This window comes from Talpa europaea (assembly GCF_964194135.1).
Source record: "Talpa europaea genome assembly, chromosome: 8".
NCBI lineage: Eukaryota > Metazoa > Chordata > Mammalia > Eulipotyphla > Talpidae > Talpa > Talpa europaea.
In genome coordinates, this window is record NC_140075.1 from 58,790,704 (window position 1) to 58,811,051 (window position 20,348).

At 35.1% G+C, this 20,348-nt stretch overlaps 2 protein-coding genes and 1 pseudogene across 3 annotated transcripts; all 3 read right to left on the bottom strand.

The window, feature by feature from the left end:
- Window positions 1–216: 216 nt before the first annotated feature.
- On the bottom strand, window positions 217–1,155 carry LOC311175548 (olfactory receptor 4F4-like; the record flags this gene model as incomplete). Its single annotated transcript, XM_084240476.1, has 1 exon — window positions 217–1,155. One exon carries the CDS (start codon window positions 1,153–1,155, stop codon window positions 217–219), a length of 939 nt encoding a protein of 312 aa, XP_084096602.1.
- Window positions 1,156–10,591: 9,436 nt separating this feature from the next.
- On the bottom strand, window positions 10,592–11,542 carry LOC311175297 (olfactory receptor 4K17-like; the record flags this gene model as incomplete). The annotated part of the gene is made up of 1 exon (XM_084240194.1): window positions 10,592–11,542. The coding sequence occupies one exon, from the start codon at window positions 11,540–11,542 to the stop codon at window positions 10,592–10,594; it is 951 nt and encodes a 316-aa protein (XP_084096320.1).
- Window positions 11,543–19,113: 7,571 nt separating this feature from the next.
- On the bottom strand, window positions 19,114–20,025 carry LOC311175568 (olfactory receptor 4L1-like; annotated as a pseudogene). Its single transcript has one exon. The product of its transcript is annotated as an olfactory receptor 4L1-like (transcript).
- Between the last annotated feature and the right edge of the window lie 323 nt (window positions 20,026–20,348).

Sequence of the window (20,348 nt, forward strand, 5' to 3'; positions counted from 1 at the left end):
GAGACCCATCAATGTTTATATTTTAAGGAAATATCCCATGGTGTTCTACAGGTTGATTAATGAATGTTGATACTCCTTGAATTATATACTAACCCTATTCCTGCAATTGGAGATAGGCATAACCTATAGATGAAAAATGAGTACCTTGAATTTTCTACCTATTTCACAAGATCTACCTATTGTCAATTTGAGGAAATTAGAGTGAAGTTCTGCACATCAAATATTTCCCTTTAAATGAATGGAGTAGCTTCTGAATCTCTTCATAGCATTTTGCATCTCCTTATTTCGCAGTGTGTAAATGGTTGGATTTAGGAGAGGGGTAACAACAGAGTAAAACACAGCAAGGAATTTGTCTACCCAAGTAACATTGAGTGGCCACACATAGATGAAGATGCAGGGTCCAAAGAAGAGCACTACCACTGTAATATGGGCAGTGCAGGTAGAAAGTGCCTTGGATGCACCAGTTTTAGAGTTTTGGTGGACAGTTTGAAGAATATATGTATATGATATCAGCAATAGTATAAAGCAGGTCATAGCGAGAATACCACTGTCAGCATTCATTAATATTCCCAAGTTGTAGGAATCGATGCAGGCAAGTTTGATTACCAATGGTATATCACAGAAGAAGCTGTCTATTTCCCTAGGGCCACAGAAAGGCAGCCGAACAATCACAACCATTTGGCTCATGGCATGCACAAAGCCAATGGTCCAGGAAGTTGCCACCAACCCAATGCACTTTTGAAGACTCATAATAGTTGAATAATGGAGTGGCTTACAGATGGCCACATAACGGTCATAGGCCATTACCACCAATAACACCATCTCACTTCCTCCAACAAAATGCACAAATAGAATCTGACACATGCAGCCTCCAAAGGAAATTGTCTTATTTTCCCTGAGAAAGTCTGTGATCATTTTTGGAGTTGTGACTGATGAAAGCAACATATCAACAAAGGACAGATTGGCCAACAGGAAGTACATGGGGGAATGAAGATGGGAATCCATGATTATTAAGATCATGATGGCAATATTTCCAAACACAATGATCAGGTAAATCATAAGGAATATCAGTAAAAATAAGACCTGCATAGTCCACGAGTGGCAAAGTCCCAGAAGCACAAATTCTGACACATCAGACAGATTTCCTTTATCCATACAGGGTGTCCTCTTAAATAACCTAGAGAGAAGGATAACTTTTTTAGTGGAATGGGAAAGGGTATTTAATTTTTAGAAATTTTGTTAACATCTGTATCTAAAATGAAATGTATAATTGGAAACACAAACCCTGCTAAAATACCCAAAGAGAAGTTAAACATTTGATTCACATTCCAAGAAGCATAATCTGAGATAGGATTGTTATTCAAATGATTAATTGAGAGTACTTTCACAGGAAGGTAGCAAGCAAGCAGGACACCAAAATGTTAAAAAAAGATTATGATATCACATGGAGATTAGCTTTATTTCACTACTCCAGTAAAAATATCTGGGTGGGGCACCACCAACAATCATTTCCTAAATAACTAAAACTTAAGTTATCTACAGACAAATGTGATGAACTGACATTAAAATCCAGAGAAATTCCCATGAAAACAAAATATAGTAAATACCATGGCATTATGATTCAGATGCAAAGTTAAGTTTCTCGTATATCAGCAATTCAGATCTACAGTTAAGTGGAATTCATTTAGTGAAAGAAATGGATTAGAAAAATATATCAGTGCCATAAAATACATAGAAGAAAACATAGGTGAAACACTTCATTTTTCAGGTTTTGTTGATGTGCTTCTGGATTCATCTCCAACAGTAAGAAAAACAAAAGAAAATATAATTGGGTCTACATCAAACTAAAAAGCTTATCCACAGTAAAAGAAGCTATAACTTAAATGAAATGAGACAAAATATCTGCATGCCATATAACTGACAGGGGACTTGATTTCCAAGATCTAAAAATAATTCATACAACTCAACAAAATGAAAACTAATAACTCAAATAAATGGGCAAAAATGATAAATATTCACTCTGTTAAAGATATAGATGGCCAACAAGCATGTGAAAGAATTCTCAACATTATTTATAGTCTGGAAAATGCAATTCACAATCACAGTGAGATATCACCTCACACCTGTGGGAATAACTCATGTTAAAGAAACCAGAAATATCAAGTGTTGGTAAAGACATAAAGAAAAAGTAACCCTTACTGCATTGTCGATGGGAATGTAGACTGGTCTAACCCCTATAGAAAACAGTATGGAGTTTCCTCAAATTTAAAGAATGGGTCTGCCATTTGGCCCAGCAATTCCACACCTAGATATCTACCCAAAATTCAGAAACAAAAACTATGTTCACTGCAGTACACTTTGCAATAGCTGGTCTATGGAATCTGACTCAACTACCCAAAGCAGAGATGGATTAGGAAGATGTTTATATGTGCAGTGGAATACTATTCAGGTATAAAAAAGGTAAACTCTTGCTGTTAGTGACAACATGGAAGGAACTGGAGGGAACATACTTTGCTAAGTGTAATAAATCAGAAAGAGAAAGACAATAGTGGATGGTGTCACTTATATGTGGAATATAGAGAAACAAAGCAAATGGACATAAAGTAAAACCATTAATATACCTTCAAAATTTGAGAGTAGAACTGTCAGTACAAGAGGAGGTGCTGGGGAGACAAGTGGTGAGGAAGCACATTGGACTATGGTAGACTCTGGATGACTATGTCTTTGTGGTGAGTGTAGCAATGTGATCCCATACCTTTTAACTATACACAATGTTATAAACCAAAGGTACCTCAATAAAAAAAAAAAAAGAAAGAAAAACTGTCAGTGGAGAGTTATGTGAGAAATGTATTCACCAAAGTGAAAGATAACTCAGATTCAGAGTCTGATGTAATGAACTCTGAAAGGAAAATCCTTGCAACTATAGTTGATCAATAGACAAAATATTTAGTGTCAATTTTATCACTAGAGTCTAGGAAATCCCTAAATTTTTGAAATACTGTATGTAGTTTTTTCTTTCTATGATGAGAATAAATGACAACATTTATAATCAAAGTATATCTTTGTTATTAAGAGACCATAAAGTTGAAACTGCAGAGATCACCAGTTTATCACTGCTATCTGTAATGATGGCATTGCTTATATACACCGTTAGGTAAATTGAGAATATTTTCAAGCTGGATGAAGGAAAGATAATTACATCTCTCCCCTCCTTCTAATTATTCCATTTTCTTGGCTTTCTTTTACTTTTTATCTGTTTCCTTTTTTATCCTTTTAAATCACAAGGGTGGTGTAAAGGAGAGCTGGTGAACAATGAAAACCATGACCTCATCATGAGCCCTCGTTTCTTCATGTCTTGCTCAGAAGCATAGAATAAGGATGAAATAAAGATTCTCCTAAAGGATTAAGAAGTATATATATGGGGCCTCCCCGGTGGCACAAAGGTTGAGCGCTGGGTTGCAAAGCTGCCCGCAGCCTCTGCAGCGCCGGCTGCCGGGTGAGGGTCCCACATGGCGCACAGACCCCTCTTGCCATGCCAGCTGCTCCCCTCAGCAGTGTACTTCATCACTCTGCCTGTTCTACTCCCTGCTCTGGCTCTGGTGAATTCTCTCACCCTCCCACACCTCTGACTGTACCCAGTGCTTGTATAAATAAATAAACAAATCTTAAAAAAAAAAAAAAAGAATGGTATATATTTGTTGTGGAAAGGGGGACACATGATAATAATCTCACAACTTACAAATAAACAGATCACTTATACTACAAATTTATTTAATTTCTAAAGAAAATAACCTGATATTACATTTATGTCCCCTGAGAAACTTAAGGAATTTGGCTCTACCATGAAACTTAAATTTGTCAAGATAAACGTTTCCAGGATTAGTTTTCAGTGATGAGTTCTATACATATTGGAATAAGTGACATAGTAAACAACTACTAGTTAAAGCAAGGATTAACTGTGCTTGAGAGGAATTTGCTAAAATATGAAAATATACATTAGTAGGCAATAGTTTACCAATAAGTAGTCATTACTGTTTTCTTAAAAAAATCAATTTAGTAGTTACTAATATTTGTAATATTGGTGGTCTGATTATATTACTTATCAGTATAAATCTAATATGTAGGATCATGAGTAGAATAACCATGAGCAGTGTAATTAGTCAGAACTGGTCTGAAAATCTAACTATGTTACTTGTTGAAATTGTGACCTATTTCTTTTCCATTTCCTTAGTAAAAAGAGAGCATTCATCTAATAGACTTGTGAAGATGAATAAGACAATCTACAAGAAGCACTTAAACCTCTCTGGTGCTCAGTGCATGTATAATGCATTTAGCTGCTTCTTTCCTTAGTCATCAAAATACACTTAAAACAATACTGTTATCAAAACTTACCTGCCACAATCTCTAATGAACCCCAACTGCATTCTATTAGCAAAAGACAGAAACACCTTTCTTTAAAGTACCTCCTACTTACATTTTCCCTAAGTTAACAAGCGTAGACTTAGCAACTGTTTAGTAAGTGTATGTGCAAAGGAAGTATCAGACAAGCTGCTTGCTTTTTGGAAACAACTACTTTATTCTCTTTGAAATAGTGCATTCTATTACAGCACCTTTGGAATGGTCACCTGTAATTCACAGAGAATTTTCATAAAAGGAGGTATGAAAACTTTTATGAAATTAAAAAATTAAGAAATGGAGACAAAGACCTCAGCCTCTGCAGCGCCAGTTCAATGCCCTACCGGCCAAGGAGAACACCACATGGCACAGTAGACCTCTCCTGCCTCGCCCGCTGCTCCCCTCAGCAGTCTCTTCGCTCGGTCTGCCTGTTCTGCTCCCCACTCTGGCTCTGGTGAATTCTCTCACCCTCCCGCGCTTCTGACCTGCACCCCAGTTCTTGTATAAAATAAATAAATAAATCTCTAAAAAAAAGAAATGGAGACAAACTGAAATATTCATTTAGTAGTATTAAAATATAGGAAAACATTCTTTTTTACCCTGTCTATAGGTGTTTTCCTCCCAGCTAAGTTTTTTTTTTTTAATTAGTAACAATTCTATCTCCCTGTGTACCTTATCTGAGTATGTATTGGCTAACTTATCAAATCCTCTCAGATCAGGTTTTTTATAAAAATACAAACGTTGAGAATTTCATAATTTTAGAATTCACTAGTTCAAGTTGCTTTTCTTTTTTCTCAGATTAAGAATTTTATTCCTTATAGTAACAGCTATAAGCTATCTTAGCATACAATACTGTCAGATAAAAACAACTTAATCTTCTTCAAATGGCAAGGATATTTGTCATCATGGCAGATCACTGAAATTTGCTAATGTCAAGTGCTATTTGAGAACTGTGAACTTCTAAAGCAGATCTGAGTGCATCTGAGGCACTGCAGTCTAATGATATATCCATCCTTGTTAAGGAGACCTTAGAAATTCCAGTAGGAATACAATAGGAGAAAATCTGTAATTATCTTTAAAGGACAGAAGCTAAACATGCCCTACAGTGACCACATGTAAAATAGATACAGATACATAGAAATATTATTTAATGATAGAAACAATATACATGACACAGATAACTTACTAAACAAAAAATTTGCCCTAAGGCCAGATGAATATTCACTTCTCTGATGTATGTGTGTGATGGTATCTGTTATTGTTGGGTAGAACATTGTCAATGGAAGAGCTTTCCCTCAGTCTGATATATAATTCACCCCTGGCAGATTCAGCCCTGGAAAACCCCTTGGGTGATATTTTCCTCTTCTATGTTCTGGACATAACAGGAATCATGAAAATAATTATCATGGACATCTCTTGGGGAATTTTTTATCAAGAGTGATGGCTTTTGCATATTATAGATGTCTGAACAGGGAGACAAGGAAAATCACATAAAATGCAACCAAGCATTCAATATTAGTGAAGTTTTAAATTGTATTTCATTTAAACTGCAAACACTAAAGAGAGATCCTCTGCAATCTTCATCCCCTACAATCTACATCCTGAACTACAATGTTAGTTTTTTAGCATCATTGAGCCTACACTGATAACATCGTTACCACTCAAGGTTGATAGTTTACATTCAAGTTCATTCTCGGCATTGAACATTCTATGAGATTTTGACATTGATATATATTCATCATAGTAGTTTTGTATTGTAGTACTGTACAGAATAAATTCTTGGCATTAATAGTCCTCTGGGTTCTGATTACTTATTCTTCCCTCTCCTTTAACCTCTTGGAACTCTTGATGTTTTCAGTGACTCCATAGTTTTACCATTTCTACAGTATTGTATGTTTAGAATCATATAGAATGTAATATGCATGTATATAAGAATCTTTTATGTCTTTTCAGGCTGGCTATATTAATTATAGTATTGAATAATATTTCATTGTCTGGAATTACCACAGATACTTATCCACTTACCTATTGAAGAACAGTTCTATTACATCCAATTTTTGTGTATATATGAAAAAGTTGTTGTAAACATCAACTGTAGGTTTTTGTGTGGAAAGAAGTTTTCTGTGCATTTTCTCAAATATCAAGGAATGTGATCACTGAATTGTGTGGTAAAATTTTCTTTAAAATTTTTTTTTCTTTAGTTTTGTAAGGAACTACTAAACTACTGTTTTGCATTCCCATCAGCAATGAATGAAGGTACTTGTTGTTCCATATTGTTATCTGCATTTGTGTTGTCAATGTTTTGTATTTAGTCATTTCCATAGTTTTGCAGTGGTATCTCAATTGTTCCAGTTTTCAGTTCTCTAATGTTACATGATGTTGAACATATTTCCATATTCTTATTTGTTATTTTTATATATTCTTTTTTTAATATTCATTTATTTGTAGAAGGCATGTGGTATAGGCCAGCAATGTGGGGGGGTAAGAGGATTCACCAGTGACAAAGTGGGGAGCAGAACAGGTGGATTTTCTGAGATACACTGCTATGGGGAGCAGTGGGTGAGACAAGTCTGCTGCATCATATTTGGGTTAGCTCCCTGGCCAGGGATAGAACTCAGGCTATTCTTTAGTGAGTGTTTGCCCAGTTTTAAATCAGGTTGTCTTTTTAATGTTGAGCTTTGAGAGTTCTTCATGTATATTGGATGACATTCCTTTATAAGATATTTGGTTTACAAATATTTAGTTCTTTTTTTTTTAAAGATTTATTTATTCATTTATACAAGCACTGGGTACAATCAGAAGCGCGGGAGGGTGAGAGAATTCACCAGAGCCAGAGCGGGGAGCAGAGCAGGCAGAAGGACCAAAGTACACTGCTGAGGGGAGCAGCGGGCGGCAGGAGAGGTCTGCGCGCCATGTGGGACCCTCGCCCGGCGGTCGGGGATCGAACCGGTTCTGCAGAGGCCTTGGGCAGCTTCGCAGCCCAGCGCTCAACTCCTGCACCACCATCGGAGGCCCCAAATATTCAGCTCTTTAGTTACTTATGTGCTTAATCACTTGACTGTCTTTCTTGGATCAGAAGTTTTCAATTTTAATGAAGGCCAGATTATCAGTTATTTTTACATACATCATATCTTTGGTCATTGCCACACTCAAGGTCATTTAGAATTTTTCATATTATATTCTAGAAGATTGATGTTTTGCATTTTAATTTAGATCTATGATCTATTTTGAGTTATTTTTATAAAGGGTATACCGTTTATGTTTAAGTTATTTTTTCTTTTTTGCACCTGGATGTCTAGTTGTTTCAACACCATTTGATGAAGAGATTATCTTTGATATGTTCTATTGTCTTTGCTCCTATGTGCAAGGTAAGTTGTCTATATTTATGCCTCAACTTCTGGGATTTCCATTCTGTTTGTTTATACTTATTAATTCTTTTAGCGATACCATAATGTTTTATTTAGTGTAGCTTTATAATATATCTTAGAGTCAATGAAAAATATATTTTGTGGACATGTCAAATAGAATAATGATATTTGCAGGATGTGAAGGAGTTCTCTAAATGTCTTGGCAATTTTCCTACTCTCTAATAGTTGTTACTGTCGCTCTTCTATCACAGCTTTCAAGCTATTCTTAAATGTTTTGTCTTTTGACTGGGACAATCACAGTAGAATCTCTGAGGTGTTCACACTTATAATGTGTACTTATTTCCAATCTGCATCTCTTTCAGTTATTGTTCATATTCACAAACTTGATTTGTTCTGTAGAATGGCAATATTTATTTATTATTTAATAAAGTTTTGGGGAAAAATGATAGGAATTAGGGATTTACCAGAAATGTCTTCTGAAATAGCTATATTATATCTATTATAATAACTTAATATTATATGATAATATTATAAAAGATAAGGAAATAACTTATGTATTTTAAAATCCATCAGTTCTTAAATTCTGCCATTCACCAAAGTTAAAAAAAGAATGCTTACTGTGTTACTCAAATGATTTTCATTGAGTGATCACATAGGTACATTTTACTATTTTCTATTGTTTCTATAACCCACTAGTTACCACTACCTGAAATTTCTGTCCTATATTTCAAGTTCTTCTTTATTCATTAAAAACTAGTTTTGAACTAATTCACTGGCATATATGCAATCTCTGTTCATTGCCGCACTATTTGCAATAGTCAAGTTATGGAAACAATCTAACATTGACAGGTGAGTAGATAAAGATATATTACATATATGGGGTTCCCTAGTGGCTTAAAAGTTTATGCTCCAGCCTGGGTTGGACCCCTGACCAGGGAGTTAACCCACATGGCACAGAAGACCTCTCCTGTCTTGCCTTCTTCTCTCTTTAGCATTGTATTTCAGTAGATTTCCCATTCTGCTTCTCAACTGTTTCTGGTGAATCCTCTCACCACTGCACCTTAGACCTACATCCAAGTTCTTCTACACATAAATCAATCAATCAATCAATCAATATTTTTTAAAAAGCATATTATATATATATACAATAAAATATGATTTTACAAAAAAATGAACTCTTGCAGTTTGCAACAACATGGATGGAACTGGAAGAGTGTATGTTATGTGGGCAAAAAACAGGAAGAAGACAGATACTGATGATTTCATCATATGTAGAATATAAAGTTACAAAACCAAAGGAATGGTGAAAAGTAAACCAAAATATACACTCATATTGAGAATACTAGAGGAGAGGGCAGGTGAGGAGCAAAAGAGGGACGGGGCCCAGTAGTCAATGATTGAGGATTATTGGTGTTTTGATGGTCGGTATGGTATGTTAATATGCATTTGAGGAGGTGTGATCCTACAGCCCTAAATTATACACAGTGTTGTAAAACAATATTATCTCATTAAAATATACAAAAATCAACATATCACATCATTTTAACAAATTAAAATAAAAGACAGTTAACTCCAGATATGTATCATTGATGATCTAATATACTATATTTCAAGTACAGCTCCATTTCTATACTTGTTTTGGGAGACAATGTGTCTTACAATGAATTTTGTATAAATGTGAATTTTTAAATATTTGGGAATGTGGAAGGTTTTGAAAACAAAATTAAAATTGAAAATATTCTAGTTTTGTAATATGGTCAATGATATATAAATGTTGATATATAAAAACCTACCAAAAATAGTTTTTATCTTTTGTTATCAAGACTTCACTTTGCTTGCAAATAGACTTGTTAAAAGATAAAATAAAACTTCCATATCACTGATTTTTATCTCCTGTTCAATGACATATATTACAGAGAAGATTAAGTGACAATTTGTGAATGAATTTATTCAAATTTTCAGCGAAACAAACTCTGTGAATTGTGATTTACTAATGGTAACTAGAAGTGACATGATGACATCCAAATTACATAATATTTATTCTCCAGAAAATCATAGTGCGTGTTATATCCGATTTGATAAATATATAATAAATTCCAATTATTACTAGGGATAAAATCAGTATCTCTCTGAGTTTTGCACCTTTTTTGAGTCAGGAAAATAGTTTTTTGAAATTGAGAAATAGGAATAGGAGTAAATTTTTGTTAGAGTAAGTTTTTGTTAGACAACTAAAAGCACTGACAGCTCTCATTTTGAGGAAATAAAAAAACAATTAGTATTTTTTGATAGTGTGGGTAGATACTAAAACTCAGAGTCACTCTTTTCCTAGGAAGTACCACATATGAGTGTTGACTCACATTAATATGACAGAGAAGACAGAGAAGCAACCTTGGGTCTACCACAACAACCAAACATTCTGACTATTCATAAGTGTCATGGTCTTTCTGAGGATTGACTGTGCTTTCTCCTTCCACTGATACTTTCTGAATACATTGAAAAAAAATATATTTACTAACTCCCCTTAAATTCAAGTTAGTTTCTCATTGAAAGTATTGGCAACATCTTAAAAAAAAAAAACTGAAACCATTTATTTCTTTTTGGCATTATATTCAAATGTAATGTGTGTTTTTTATAAATTTGCTGTGCTTTACTTGGCTTACTTTGTATGGATCCTATCACATTTTTAAAAAAGAAACCCTACTATGGTAGTAACACTTGATGCAGGAATCAAAAATAGCACTTCAATTAAAAATAAGTAAATGAATTTAATTTTTTAAAAAGGAAACCCTTTAGAAACCTAAAATTACCTTGTGTCTGACTTCTACATTTTACCTAGTAACTTCTCTAGGACTCACAAAGGCACTCCCAAGTTTCTTCATGGCTGTCTTCATTTCTTTGTTTCTCAGGGTATAGATAATTGGATTCAAGATAGGGGTGACAATGGTATAAAATACAGCAAGGAATTTATCCACTGAGTGGTTGCTGGAGGGCCAGATATAGATGAAGATGCAGGGGCCAAAGAAGAGAATCACCACAGTGATGTGGGCAGTCAAAGTGGAACGGGCTTTGGCCTGGCCAGCAGAAGAGTGGCTCCTGATGGTCATGAGGATCAGACTGTAGGAGATAAGCAAAATAATGAAACAGCTCAGAGAGATCATCCCACTGTTAGCAACAATGACTATCTGTACAACGTAGGTATCTGTGCAGGCAAGCTTAGTAACCAGAGGGAGATCACAGAAAATGCTGTCCACTACATTGGGACCACAGAAAGGCAAGTTCACAACAAAGGGTATCTGAAGCCCTGCATGAAGGAGACCTAAGAACCATGAGGTCATGACCAGTAAGACACACACCTTCCTGCTCATGATGGTCATGTAATGTAGTGGCTTACAGATAGCCACATATCTGTCATAGGCCATGGAGACCAGAAGTACCATTTCAACTCCACCCAGGAAGTGAAGGAGAAAGATTTGTGTGAAGCATCCAGCAAAGGAAATAGTCTTATGCTGTTTTATCAAGTTTACAATCATCTTTGGGGTAGCGAATGAAGCAAGCGTCAAATCCACAAAGGAGAGGTTCCCAAGGAGAAAGTACATGGGGGTGTTTAAGCTTGAGCTGTAAAACACTGTGACCACAATGAGAAGGTTACCCGAGACTGTGAGCACATAGATAACCAAGAAAAGTACAAAGAGAAGAAACTGAATATTATGGGAGCTGGTCAGTCCCAGCAAAATGAATTCTGACACTTGGGACTGATTCAATTGTTCCAGGGACTCCATGTATGGCTTGTTCTGGGATGATCTGTAGAGAGAAAAAGAGAATAATATATAATGTAAGTTGCTGATATTTCTCTTTCCTTTGAGTCTTTTCATCATTATTTGTTTTTGAAATTGAGTATTACCTTTTTTATCTCTAGAAGGAGGGCTTATCATCAAAATTTTCTACCTCTAACATTGGCTAGTAAGCAATAATTTATTGATTGATATATTTCTTGGTTCACACAAACAATCCATGAGCCCAGATGCTTCTTCATAGGACAATGGAGATACTATCATGTTGAAGAGTTTTGTGTTTTTCCCATGAGATGAAATCCCTTAGTCTGAATTCTTGGAAGAATTTTGGGGCTCTGAAAATGGATGAATCTGGGTGTTATTGTCTGCCCACAATTGCCTTAAGGAATTCTGTTTTAGTTCTGAATCAGCCCCGGAGTTAAGAATGTCTGTGATCCTGGAACTCTGGATAGTTGAGTGAGTAAGATTGGAGTGAACCCGGCTGCTTTTTCATTCTTGAATTTCTACCAATCCAAAGTGATAGATATCGGATATCTACACACTCTTGGAAAGCCTTTCTGGCAGAGACTATTATCCTAATGTGTCTCAACTCTTTATACCTTGTCTGCTGTGACTGAAGCCCAAATACTAGATAGTTCTTATAAGATCCATATGTTACAAGGGCAGCTGTGGCTAAGCAGCAGGAATATATATATTCTGTTTCTCAGTGGCCCTGTCTTATCTAAGAAGGGTCATATATTACAGCGGGAGCAAGGAAGACTGAGAAGTATAAGAGTTATCACTTGTGACATCTAAATATCACAGCATTTAGATTTATTGCCACATCACATGTGTTTTTATAAAACTATTCTTTGAGAGAACCAGGTTTTGCAATTCATATATTAGTTATATATTTTCCATCAGACCTCTATTCACATGCAAAACAATACTGACCTGAATATTGTGGGCCACAGTCCATAATGGACCTCAGTCTGAAGAAGCCATTCTAACTTCCTTAATTCTGACAAAATTGGCAGAACATTATTGTCCAATCTGGAGGATACTGTTTTTTTTTTTTTTGGTGTGTGTTTGTGTGTGCGTGTCTGATGCACAAACAACGTGAATAGGAGTACAGTTAATCACCAGGCGAGAAATGAAATTCAGTGTCATGATTTCCATGCTTTTATGACTAAGATGTGAGAAGAATGAGTATGATGCATATCGAAATAGAGATGAAAGCTTGGGACTAAGAACCAGGTGCCTCATCTTTCTTTCCAGATCTCAGTTTCCCGGACTTAGACAAAAAAAAAAAAAAAAAAAAAAGGTTGTGCTCAACCTCTGAATTCCTTTAAGCATAGTTCTACTGGACCTGTTGTTGCGATGCCCATTACTGTCCTTTATGGAGCTGTTATTACATCCTCACTTCAGAGTTTTATTGCTTAATAGGTAGTTTGATTTTAATTTTCAACCAATTCAGATATAAATAATACTTATAAATTGTTGCCTGAAGTTTCTCTATGAGTGTTTTTTTGCCTTCTTTATAGGTAGTGTATTTTTTATTTTCTTTTCCCAAGGAACCTATCACATCCCTCTGAGCTTGTCCTCCACTAAAAGTACCTTACAGTTCAAAATGTTTTGTCATTTTCCGCATTTCAAAACTTTACAATATGCAGAACCTTTGTGACTAATCTTCCTCTTCTCAGAACTTATCATAAGGCAATGATTAACTACTATGTGCTATAAAATCATTATGGTAGCATTGTATATGCAAAAATTTGAAGCAGTAAATGGGGCTTTCTGAGTGTATATAATTGGAAATTTGGACTGCAATGTTATGCCAACAGTGAGATGATGCTTGTGATGCTTGAAACAACTGTTTAAGAACATGGAAAATGTTTTTTGTTTTTTTTTTTTTTTTTGTGGGACCCTCGCCTGCGGCCGGAGAATTAACCGATGAACCGGCGCTGCAGAGGCTGCGGGCAGCCTCGCAGCCCAGCTCTCAACCGCTGCGCCACCAGGGGAGGCCCGAAAATGCTTGCTTTTTTAAAAGTGAAAAAATGCACTATAGAAAGAATTGCTCCCAATGATCTTTTTTAACAATAACTTATAAAAACAATAATATTAACTTTCAGATAATAATATTATAGTCATTTCATTCAATAGTAATTCCAACAACAGATATATCTATAAGGGAAATGTGTCTTTTTATTAATAGTCAGAAAAAATGCAATGTAAAAAGAAAACATCTAGAACATTGGGTCCCAGGCATGAAACACTGTTTTGAAATCTTGAAAGATCTATGTTATCCATTATTTTTCATATCACTTTTATGAGTAATTATGCTATATACCAAAAATTATAATTAAGAATGTGAGACCTTAAAAGATTAATTTTTATTAAAATTTGTGAGAAAAGGACTTGCCATATAATCTAGCATTGTGTGTCACACAATAAATGTTACTTGTTATTATTCCTATTATTAACTTCCACATCTTTATACAGATTGGAATTCAAGCTTGGGAATTCATGACATGAAAGTTAAATGTTATTTAACCATAGATTTAAAGATTACCTCCAGCAGAGTCTTGCATAGCATCATAAGCTTTAAATATTATAATTTTGGATAATACAATTAGAATAGGCAAATACCTACTGAAAAAGAAAGTGTTAGATAATTGAAAAAGTTTCACTATTACCATTTTAGAGCACATAGTAATTTATCTGTATTATATAGTCCCATTTGAGTAGAAGTGCCTGCTGCCAAGAGTTAAAATTCTTATATGGCCTCGTTTATCAGTGAGCTTTCTTGGTATGGAACTCATACTGTGCTTTCCTCACAGCAGACTATAGTCTACTCTACAGCATAATACCTCAGTCTTTACTATGACCATTAGCTACAGCAAAAACATGAGACTCAACATTGAGTTGAACGTTATGGTTCACCAGATGATCATTGGACAACAGTTTGAAACCCATGCATACCTAGGGAGCAACTTCCTATAATGGCACCTTAGAATTTTTTCTTCTATATCATAGGACTTTTTTTTTTCAGCCTGAAGTTGGATGTTTCATACATTTGTATCTCATGTGAAATACTTTGGACTTCAGGGTAAAGCATTATTAAAGTTTGAATGTTGCCTTTCATTTTCCCCATACTCCTTTCACCAGAACAATAGACTCCCCTGCTCTGGTGTCCTGTGTTTTGCCACAGCAGAAATATTTTGCAAACCTTTTCTTGTTTAGAAGATGATTTCAGTTTCAAGGACTTGATCTGATGCTCTGAACTTCTCTGAATTTAAGTTGTTGTTCTCCAATCAACTAATAAATAATAATCATATATGATAGATTCTCCCAACCTGAGACTACTTTTTCATGACTGATAACAAATTTTATTGATTATTTTTGCAATTGTTGTCTCAAGATTCAAACATTCATTTCCATTTGCAATACGGAATATAGGTTGCCATGTTTCTGAGAAATTTTACTTTTTTATAGGTAGATTTTGTGGGGGACATTAGTCTCATTATTTTGTATGCCTTCTCTTACAGTCCAGAAAGAATAGTTCTAAGTTCATAACAAAATATGAAATTATTTGAAACACATTAAATGTATATTTAGAGGACTCCTCTAATGGAGATTTTTTTCAACTGCTATAATATGATAATCTTAAGAAAACTTATTTGGACAATGTATCATCAATCAAAATCTCTTTCAACTGTTATGAAATGTTTTAACAATAGAAGCACAAAAGGTAATAGGAAAGCAAAAAATAAGATATCTATTTTGGATGAGTTGTAATTGACAAATACATTGACATTATTATAAAATGTGTCTTTTGCTCACCAGTTCAGAAGCAGTTACAATGAGTTCAGATGGCAAAATATCTCGATGGCCAGGAGCCTTCTGCATACATAGGTCCTTAAGTGGGAACAGATCATGAAGTAGACGAACTGTAATCTGGGGACTTCCTAATATAGTTTCTGCTGTTATTAGGTAGTGTCCAGTAAGTGCTGCAAAGATCAGGAAATATCGTAAGTGATTCTAATGGGAATTCTGTCTGTTGAGGGAATAATGCTTCATAAGTAAGTGTTTCGTGGCAGTGTAGTGTTAGATAGTTTGAATATGACAGATGAAATCAAGCCTGCTAGGGAGATGGGAGAGGAGTTGATGCTAATGGTTTGCTTTCTTCTCTCTCTTCAGCAAGGTTAAGACTGGTGTTTGTTTGTTTTTTTTTTTTGTAATTTTGATTTGTAAAATTAATTAGATGAAGCAAACATTTTTGGTACCAATTCCAGAAAATGAATGGTCATTTCCAGCTTTATTATTTATATGACTCATTTTCAAATAAAATTCCTACAAGAATTTTACTTACAATGATGGGTGGTGTGAGACTTAAAATGATTTAGAGTATTGAGAATTAAGTATAATAAAGAGACAGGGCAGTGAAATATAGCTTGTGATTCCATGATTGGTTCTGGACTATTTTTTTTTTCATTTATAAAGAAGTTTCTTTTTTATAATTGACAGAACTTATGTCTTTAACTTATTTTCAAAGTTCAGAAATAAAATCATGTTTATATATAATATACATTTATTAAAAACATAATATACACCTATGAATATTTTGGTGTGCCTATATGATTATTTAGTTTAAAGTAGACACATATTTAAATGTATCCACATATCTGTATAAAATATATACACATAGATATATTTATACTAGTGCATTTACTTGTGTGTGTATATATATATATATATATATATATATATATATAAAACTAAAAAACAATAGTAATGATAGTAGACTATAATGAAAAAAGCCCATTACCCACAGCAGACAAATTTAAAACAAAGTAATAACCACAAAAATAAGGGAGACCACTATGCAGTAAATTTATAAACTCTGTCAGTAGATATAATTTACAATTTATTCAAATGGGAGTATATACCATTCTCATCAACAGGATGATGTATATAGCCAAGACAGTTACTTTTGTCCTATATGTATGCATCCTAACAAACACAGTTGTTCCTTTAAGTCTACACATAGTAAAACTTAAAGATGCATGATTTATTAAATGATCTTTTTTTAACATGGTTCATTATATATAGTTTATTTAACTTTTTAAAATTGAGAATAGCATTGGTTTACAACATTGTATATGATTTAGAGGTATAGGGTTATACCCTTCAGATGTATGTTAGCACATTATACCCACCACCAAAGCACCAATTATCTTCCACCACAGGCCATTATGATCACAACCCATTTTGCTCTTACCCTCTCTCACTTCCGCTGTAGTAGTCTCAGTTCTGCAATCAGATGGTTAGGGTTTGCTATTGGTTTGGTTTTGTCTGACCATTTGTATTTCCACAGTATCCCACATATGAATGAAACCATCTGGAACACCTGACTTATTTTGTTTAGCACCAGCCTCTTCTGTTCTATCCATGTTGTCACAAATCGCAAGCAGCTTATAAGTTTTTATAGCTGTGTGGTGTTCCATTGTGTGGATGGATGGATTGATGGATGGATGAACGGACACACACACACACACACACACACACACACACACACATACCATCTCTCTAATTCACTCACTCATCTTTCATGGTGATTAGATTATTTCCATGATGTGGATATTGTAAATAGTTCTGCAATGAACAGTTCTATCCATGTTGTCACAAATGGTAAGAGTTCATAACTTTTTATAGCTAAGTAGTGTTCCAATGTGTGGATGGATGGATGGATGGATGGACGGATGGACAGACAGACATACATACACACACACACACAAACACACACATACCCCATCTCCCTCATTCAGTCATCTTGTAGGGCACTTAGATTATTTTCATGATGTGGCTATTGTAAATAATTTTGCATTAAGCATAAGAGTGCACATATCCCTTTGAATTAGTGTTTTTACATTCTTCAGATAGATACGTAGGAGTAGAATTGCTGAATAATATGACTGGTCTTCTTTTTAATATTTTGAAAAACCTCTGTACTGTTTTCTATAGATGCTGAGCCAGTCTACATTTCCTCCAAGAGTATAGTAGGAAATTTGATAAAATGTATTTATAGAGACCTAGCTGATTAAGGCTAAGTCACCAGGAAGAAGCAGAATATTTGAATTTGATATCAAAGAGGTCATAGTGGTTTTATTCTAAAGTCCATGGACCATACATCATGTTATAATTTAGTATACTTTATGTAACTTCACAGGAAACTTAAATGCTTCCAGTTATGTTGTGAAGTGAATGCCTGGAACATATAAAGTCTTTTTCATTTATTCCTTGATTATGGGATTAAAACAATAGCAACATTCTCAATTAGTATTTGAGAGATATATGGAAAATATGAATAAAGGAAAAATAAGCTGTGCATAACTTACAAGCCAGGAGGAATTTCTCTTTTCTTAAGAAATAACTATGTGGGGCCTCTCCTGGTGGTGCAGGTGGTTGAGTGCTGCACTGTAAAGCTGTCCGCAGCCTCTGCAGTGCCTGTTCAATACTGGCCAGCCAGCCTGCGAGAGTCCCACATGGCTCTGCAGACCTCTCCTGTCACACCCGCTGCTCCCCTCAGCAGTGTATTTCGTCAGTCTGCCTGTTCTGTTCCCCGCTCTGTGTCTGTTGAGTCTCTCACCCTCCCGTGCGTCTGGCCTATATGCTAGTTTTTGTGTAAATTAATAAATAAATCTTTAAAAAAAAAGAAAAAAGAAATAAATGTGTTTCTTGGAAGTGGATGACACTTAACATTTGGGTCTATCTATTCATGAAAGTAACATGTTTGCTTAGTTAAAAATGTAATAAACTTACTAATATTAGGAATCAAAAAAGCGTGAGTGTAAGAGCTTATTGGCTTAGAAAAGTTCACGATTTTGTAGATACTTAGTACTAGAGAATTTAGTTGAAAGATACCATGTTCTGGGCCTCCCTAGTGGCGCAGCGGTTGAGCGCTGGGCTGCGAAGCTGCCTACAGCCTCTGCAGCGCCGGTTCGATCCCCGGCCACTGACGAGGGTCCCACATGGCGCGCAGACCTCTCCTGCCGCCCGCTGCTCTCCTCAGCAGTGTACTTCGGTCCTTCTGCCTGTTCTGCTCCCTGCTCTGGCTCTGGTGAATTCTCTCACCTTCCTGTGCTTCTGGTGCTTCTGACTGTAACCAGTGCTTGTATAAATAAATAAATAAAAATTAAAAAAAAAAAAGCTATAAAAAAAAAAAAAGATACCATGTTCTAAAGTGAAAATACATAAACATTCTCATATTTGATTTCTCTTTGTTTTAAATTTGTTCTTATATCTTTCTGGATATCAAACTATAGTCTGTGAGAGATTTATTATGTATAATCTTTTATTGAATTAAAAAAATACACCAAACTGAATTTCAATTTTAATGAGTATTCTTACAATAAAACAATCATGTCATAGAAATAACAGTTTTTGATAATTTTAATATACATTATGAATATTTAAAAATTACAGGCAAATCAAATTACTACCAACATATTCTGGGATGCAATATAGGTGGGTGTTGTGTGGAGAACTTTGTTCATGCTGATTGTTGTCTAGAAATTCTGTCAGGAGCTGACATGTTGGGTCCTCAGTCTACTCATGGCCGCTTTCATCTCCTGATTCCTCAGAGTGTAAATAATGGGGTTCAGTAAAGGTGTGATAACGGAATAAAACACAGAAAGAAATTTATCCACTGAAAAGCCACTGAATGGCCAAGCATAAATGAAGATACATGGTCCAAAGAAGAGTGTGACCACAGTAATATGAGCTGACAGTGTAGATAGAGCCTTGGAAAGTCCACCAGAGGATCGCTGTCTGACAGTTACCAGAATAACAGTGTAGGAAACAAGCAAGAGAATGAAGCAGATGAAGACAACAGTTCACTGTCAGCAATTACCAGCAACTCCAGAATGTAAGTCTCTGTGCAGGCAAGCTTTAGGACAAGAGGGAGGTCACAGAGAATATTGTTCACTACATTGGGACCACAGAAGGGCAAGGTGATCATAAAGGCTCATTGTATGCACAAAACCAACAGCCCAGGACAGCAGCACACAGCCCAGAGGCACCCGGCATTTCATAATGATGTAGTGCAGATGCCTTCATATTGCAATGTACCGATCAATGGCCATAACTATGAGAAGAGTCATCTCACTCCCTCCTAAAAAGTGGAGGAAGAACATCTGAGCCATACAGCCCCACAAGGAAATAGTTTTCTTTTCCCTGAGAAAATCGATGATCATGCTAGGGGTGGTGATTGTGGAAATAGACATATCGAGGAAGGAGAGATTTCCAAGGAGGAAGTACATGGGTGTAGAGTGCAGATGAGAGTCAAAGGTTACAGTGATCACAATGAGAAGGTTTCCTGCCATAAGGGCTGCATAGGCCAACAAAAATATGCAAAAAAAGAAAATTTCAAGTTTTCAATTGTTGGTGAGTCCTAACAACACAAACTCCGGTATTACTGAGCTATTCATCATCTCTATCTAGTCTTCAGGAAGTCTTCAAAATGAAAATAATGGAAAAATGATAATTTAAACTAGTAGTTTTGAAGATATGATATATAGAAATAGCTTGATTCCTCTGGACAGAGAGAAGACAAAAATTTCTGAAAAAAAAAGAGTTAACTTTAACAACACTTACTGTATTTTTTCAAACAAAAAGTCACAAAAGCTTTGAAATTCATTATAAATTTTGTAAATATTGTTTCCAGGCTTATATTTTTGTCCCTAAATTTTTTACCGTGTTTCAGTTTTGATTTAGATCTTTCCCATATTCTTTTACATTTTCTTTTTTTCAGATG